The 6,783-nt window shown below is 48.9% G+C and overlaps 1 protein-coding gene across 2 annotated transcripts in view; it reads right to left on the reverse strand.

Moving 5' to 3' along the window:
• Nucleotides 1-715: 715 nt before the first annotated feature.
• Nucleotides 716-6,783, reverse strand: part of HS6ST2 (heparan sulfate 6-O-sulfotransferase 2) — a 293,116-nt gene continuing 287,048 nt past the window's right edge. For both annotated transcript variants that reach the window (XM_040627472.1, XM_040627471.1), the window contains one exon: nt 716-1,595. In XM_040627472.1, the coding sequence (XP_040483406.1) occupies nt 716-1,595 (880 nt within the window). The remainder of the gene's footprint in view (nt 1,596-6,783) is intronic.

A 6,783-nucleotide genomic window follows, 5' to 3' on the forward strand; every position in this document is an offset into this window, starting at 1 on the left:
TGTTTACTATGAGATACACCCTGTTTAAAACCTTTAAACAGTAGAAGGTAGAAAAAGTTGTAAATTCTAAATATCTCTTAAATAACAAGATATGAATCCTCTTCTACTCAAAAAGCCAATATTTCTTACATAAAACTACCCGTGTTTGGGAGAGAAAAAACTTTGTTTCTACAGTTTGGTATGATTTACCATCACTTCTTATTCCATTTCAATAGATTCCTGGTTAAAATCAGAAGAAAATAAAATGTTTTGTGGTTAATTTTAGTTTTTTTAATGTGTGTATTCATGCTTACCCCTGGGAACACATGTTTGCTTCCAAGAGCAAGTTTTAACAGAGTATCACGAACAATTTGGAGTGTGTTTCTTTGCTATAAGCTGAATGGCCACATTTTACGTTTTCATTTTGTCTCTATAGCTAATTTAAGCATTTCTTAAAATATCCAAACAGCAATTTCTGGTGAGTCTGGTTTGGCTTTTGGGTTTTATAAATACTCCAACAAACCAAAAAGAGACAATTTAATTACATACTGAAAGTTGTTTTACCCACGCACAGTATAACATTTAATCGAAAGGCAACTGTAAAGGCAACATCTTAACTTTTTTTTAACTTCCAAGCTTAAGGAAGCAGGATGTGTTTGGAAACTCTCATGTTTTAAGATTTGCCATATCTCTACTGGCGCTTTGGGACAAGTACGCAAAGGCCTCTGGGAGCCACTTAACGCCACTTCTCTACGCTGCCTAGGTAGTCATTGGTGCCACTGCTGGTGCTGCCATCACTCTGCTCTTGACCTGGGTTCTGCTTCTGGCTTTCACGGTTCTCCTTCTGGCTCGAATTCTGGGTCAGATTCTGAATCAGATTCTGAGTTGCATTCTGATGGGCATTCGGATTTGGGTTCTGACTCTGATTCTGACTCGGATTCTGGCCCTGGCTCTGGCTCTGGCCCTGACTCTGGAAATGGGTCTGAAGGAACCTCCCCTTCAGAAATTTGCGTTGTTCCTGACGCTTCTGCCTAGCTTCCTGATGCTCCTTCTGCCTCATAAACTGATACCTTTGCAAAAAGAGGTCTTTCGCATAGCTGTACAATTCCATATCCAGAAAATTCAGTCCCTCAATCCGCTTTTGGATTTCCTCATTGATCTCTACGCTAGAGGCCCTAGTGGTATTGTATTGGGTAAATGGCGAAATAAAGTTCATGTTGAAGGTTTTCTCAAACAGGTACTGGGTCTTCCGCTGAAACTCAGTGAGGCCAAAGAACGCCATGTGCTTCAGATTCGATTTGGCACTTTCCAGGAGGACCTTGTTTCTTTGCTTTTCAGGCATGACGGAGAGGTTGTAGCAGCCGACCAGGGTCAGGTCGGACAGCATGCGCACCTGGCGGTTGTTGGCTAGATTATAGGGACAGTCCATGAACTCTTTTAGGGGGCAGCCAGACCAGTCATCGCCAGTGTAGCAGCTGGGCAGCTCCTCGGAGGTTGGGGGCCTTCCGTCACAGACGTGCAGGGATGCTTTCCATGTTGCCCCTCTCTGGACGTGCCTCCACTCACTCAAGTACCGGGACACTGGATCTCGGAGGATGGTGATGTAGTGGAAGTTCCTATGGGCAAAGCACAAAGACCACCAGTGAGTGCTACGGGTGACGTAAGCACAGTCAGCGAGGTACATGGCATATGTGATGTTCGCTGGTCACTAAGAAGGGCAAAGGGGGAATGATGGTGATCTGGTGACATTTGTCCTGTGAACCGTGTTTTGGACCACCATCTGAATCCCACGAGCCCATCCAGGTAGCTAACTCTTTCCCCCAATTTGCTGGTACTGCAGCTAATGAAAGTAGGACAAGTGTAGGCCCAGGACATCATCCTTCTCATTCTTCACTCCCTCTTCCCGCTCCCCGTTTCTCTTTCTCCAACCAATGAGAAAATCCTCCCGACGACATCATTCGCTAAGCAGGCGACCACGTTATTTCATATCCCCCATAATTATTTCATATCCCCATTAACCGCTCACAAAATGGACACCAGCGGAAGCAAGTGATTTTACTGAAGTGATCATGGAGTTGATAAGTGAGCTCAAATTCTAACCTTTCTTAGTAAATATACGAAAGCATTTTCCCAATATCCAGCCTAATCAGGATACCTTATTAAAAAATAAAGCCTCATTGAAAGAATGTCGATATGATGCTTTGATTCTGGCTGTTGTCCTAACATCATGGTTCGTTGGTTATGGAAGCGGCATGCAGAGATCGGCAGAGCAGCCCGGGCCTCCGGAAATAAACACTGCGGTTAGTCACCGACTGAAATAGACATGGTAGCTGCCAGTGGCACATATGCAAGCTGCCACCTCGGTTTCAGCCTTTGCTCATGTGATAATATTCCCAGCCCAGCAAAGTTAACTCTATCAGCTCCAAAATACCCCTTTTCTTTCCCTACTGAAAGGATACCCAGGTGTCAGCAAGTGTGAAGGATCTGCCATATGGTGTCTTACGTTTAAAGGTGCAAACTGAAAAAGTTCTTTATTCAAATAGTGGACTAGCGAACACTGAACCCATACGTGCACGCACGCACAGCGGGTGCACACGCACGCACAGCGCCCCAGAAATGTCAAAGCCTAAGACGTGATCAGACATACTCAAGGGGAGAAATGACCCTGGGGTTGTGCTTTTAATTAATAAATGATTTTCTTCCCCCCACTGAGATTCAGTGGATGAAGGCTGAGGTCAAGAAGGGCACACTGTAAAGGAAAACTACAATGAACACTGACTATTAGTATTTCGTTTCTTAGAGAAAACGTGGGGAGGGGCGCCTGGGTGGCACAGCGGTTAAGCGTCTGCCTTGGCTCAGGGCGTGGTCCCGGCGTTCTGGGATCGAGCCCCACATCAGGCTCCTCTGCTAGGAGCCTGCTTCTTCCTCTCCCACTCGCCCTGCTTGTGTTCCCTCTCTCGCTGGCTGTCTCTCTCTCTGTCAAATAAATAAATAAAATCTTAAAAAAAAAAAAAGAAAACGTGGGGAATGGCTGGCGGCTTTTGTGAAATCGACTCATTCCCATCTGAGACGGTGGTGGTTCTGTACGCCTGCCAAAGGGAACCAACTCAACCACGGATGGGGCTGGGTCTGTTGGCTGATGACCTCTGCGGAAACGTTTCTCCCGAGTCTCTGGCTTCGAGCAACTTGGGCACCCCGAGGTCTACCCTACATGCCTCTATTCTGTGCATGGTGTTTCTTCTGCTGGGCATGACCTTCCTTCTGTGACTGGAAAATTCTAAACATCCTTCAAGTTGTAGTCCAAGTACGATCTCTCCTCTGAGAAAGCCGAACCCCAGCGCTTGCTGCCAGCCCTCACATCTTCCTCTGCGGCACCAGTGCACGTCCGCACTTAGCCCTTGTGAAAACACTTTGGATACTGAATTGTGACTACTTGTTTGTATTTCTGCTTAAACTATGTTTTCCAGGACAGGGACTCTGTTGTTCTCTTTTTCTAGAGCTTCTGGGGAAAAGGAGGGGGAGAGCTGGGGACCGGGAAGGCCATGCCTCATCTTACAAAACTCTGGAGAATCTTCTAAGTGCCTTGCAAATATCACAGAAAGTTTTTTCCAATTACTTTATATATTTTTTCTGGACTAAACAAGCATGGGGCACAGGAGGAGCCTCTGGGAGTGAGGATGGGGAGGATGGGGCACCTACCTCACAGCTTTTCCTAGCGCCTGACCTTGCAAGAGCCACGAAAACTCACATCTGTGAAGACCCACCGCTTAACGGCCGGCAGCTTCTGTCGCCAGCAAAGGTGACTGCTATTCCCATGGGCTTCCTCCTTCCACCCCTTGCTGTGGTATTCATTCACTCCTTCATTCAATACATATTTATCGAGCCTTTATGCCAGGCCGGAGGCAATAGCTTAGTGGCAATTAGTCTGATTATTTGGAAAAAAAAGAAATGTATGAAGTCCAGTGACTCATTTGGATTAACTTTCAACCAGCTTTAGCAGGCACGCGTTATAATGGGGGCTGCGGGGTAGTTTCAACCCCCGTAATAAAGTCACCTTCATGCTTAGCTGACAGTGCTCCTGCCTGGCCTTGTCGCACTGGGTTAAGCCTACAGTGACATCTTCTGGTAAATCCTAGAGTGCAGCCCTGTGCCAGTGGGAGGCTCTCCTTCCTCACCACGCTCCCTTGTCTTTGGAAACAGACAGACCCCAACCACCAGGGTTAACGTCACGGCCAATGCTTTGGAAGCACCATCCTCACGTAGAAAGAGAGAGGAGGCTCCCCAGAGACGCAGAGACAGACGCCCAGGGTCTCTCACGTGATGGGCGCGTGATTCCCCTCCCCCTGAAGGTCTCCCGATGCCCATAGGAGATGAATGCAGTCCAACGTGGGGAGACTCCGTCTCGACACTGCAGGGATGGTCACGGCCACAGAGAAACGAGAGGAGCCCACACGCACGCAGGCACTTGCATACACATGCATGTACCCTGCCCCCCCCTCCCCCCCGGTGACAGCAGCTGTCCTACGCTCCGATGATAACAGATTCGGGGATCGCCCACAGCCCACTTCCTCCAGGGAAGACAGGCCAGAGCTCCCAGGCTGCCTCAACGGGAAACACTCAATGCTGCTGGAAAGAACGATCCCGGGGGTGAAAAGGCAGACCTGCTTAAAGGTTGGTGTCCGGGAGTGTCCGGAGGCCTCCCGGATACCCTAGCGTGCTGGAGGTGGGAAGGCAGGTGAGGATAACACCTGGGAGGTTTGGTCGGGCAAAGGATCCAGGGAGCTTTGGTGTCGCGAGGGAAATGTTAGGGAAATGTCAGAGAAGCATGTCCCCAGGCAGGCCAACTGAGGATGTGACATCCCAACCCAACGGGAACGTGACGGGGCGTGGGGGGGCAAAGAGGCACAGAAACGCTAGTGGCACTCTTCCTGTGGCCAGGTCAGTGAAAGCACCTCACGTGTCCCTGGCACGGGGTGCCCACAGCACCAAGACATGGCATTTCAATAGAATGCGTTCTTTAAAAAAAAAATATATATATATATATATAATTTATTTATTTATTTGACAAAGAGAGAGCACAAGCAGGGGGAGAGGCAGACAGAAGGAGAAGGAGAAGCAGGCTCCCTGCCAAGAAGGAGCCTGATGCTGGGCTCGATGCCAGGACCCTGGCATCATGACCCGAGTGGAAGCAGACACTGAACTGACTGAGCCGCCCAGGCGCCCTGCTAGGACGTGTTCTCGATGGCTGGAGCAAGCACAGATGCAGCGAACGCCCCTTGCTAGCTGAGCAATAAGGGCAAGAGCTTCTGCAGCTTTACTTTGAAAAACAAGTAAGAACTAGAGGAAGCAAGAAGAGAGGAATGGAGGACGAGGCAGAAAGATGAGCGCGAGCAAAGTCACAGGGCACAGACTGGCCTGTTGTGTGTTGAAGAAGTGTATTGAAAATCTCTTACTGGGGTGGGGGGGGGGGCGCCTGGGTGGCTGAGTCCTCTAAGCACTTGCCTTGAGCTCAGGTCATGATCCCAGAGTCCTGGGATCGAGCCCCACGTTGGGCTCCTTGCTCAGTGCGGAGCCTGCTTCTCCCTCTGCCTGCTCTGCCCACCACTCCCCCTGCTTGTGTTCTCTCTCTCTCTTCAGCAAATAAGTAAATAAAATCCATTTAAAAATTAAAAAAAAAAAAAAAAACCTCTTACTGGGAATGAAGGGGAGTGGCAGGGGTCGAGGATGGAGGGGTAGCCACAGACCCGGCTGTGGAAGGCCTCAGACCCCCACGAAAGGATTTAGACTTCTGTAACTGACAGGGAGGCCTCGGAAGGGGTTTAAGCAGGGGAGCGCCACGATGAAACCGGTGTTTTAGCAAGCTCACGGGGTACGGGGTGTGGAGACGGAATAAGGGAAATTCGCCTATGTTACTGCAGAAAACAAGGCAAAAGAAGGAGGGCAGACGAGAGACGTTTTTAGGAGGCAGCGTTAACAGAACTTGGTGTCAAAATGAAGGCAGGGGAGAGGAAGGAGGAGGGTTAAGGATGCCTCCAGTTTCTGGCTGAAGGCCTCAGGTGCCCGGGGACACCAGGAAAGAGAGCTGAATGGACAGAGCACTGAGGGGGTGACCTGGCCTTAAGATAAAGATGTGGCGTTGCCAGCACAAAGCGGTCGTTTCAAACTGTGACAGTACATGCGGATCGAATTTTAACTCCACACGTGTGGCTTCAGGGCTTTGAAGACCGACTTTGAGTACCCAGGGGTAGCCCGAGGTTTATCTTCTTAATGCTAAATATGGTTTTCAACTATTCTGGACACTGCTTCAAGTTCCCTCACTGTCCTCTTGTTTCCCCTGAATATATTCCACTTTACTGGAACGTGTCCTCCAGGCACAGTGTGACAAGTGACAAGTAGGGACAGTCTGTCACCTCCCTCCTTCTCGACACCATTTCTCTGAGTGTGGCTTCGTATATCACATCGGCCTTTTCGGTAGGCATGCCACCCCGCTGACGCACAGTCAATGAAACTCATTCTTTTACACGTACGCCATTTTGAAACCCAATCTACTTTATCCTGGACCTGGATGTAGTTTACTTGTGGCGCTGTTTAATTTCTTCTTGTTAGAGTAAGTCTGAGCCTGTCAAAACACATCTGGACTCTGATTATATCCCCCAATATCTTCACCACATCTCCTTATTCCTTTTGGCAATGCCTGCATCCAGGCACTGATCAAAACAGAACAAGATGCAGGCAAGAGTTGCTGGAAATCTCCCTTCAGGTGGGCATTACTCCGAAGGGGGCTGCTGAACGCCTGATTTAATT

Source organism: Ursus maritimus, assembly GCF_017311325.1.
Source record: "Ursus maritimus isolate PB19 chromosome X unlocalized genomic scaffold, ASM1731132v1 scaffold_X1, whole genome shotgun sequence".
NCBI classification, from domain to species: Eukaryota; Metazoa; Chordata; class Mammalia; order Carnivora; family Ursidae; genus Ursus; species Ursus maritimus.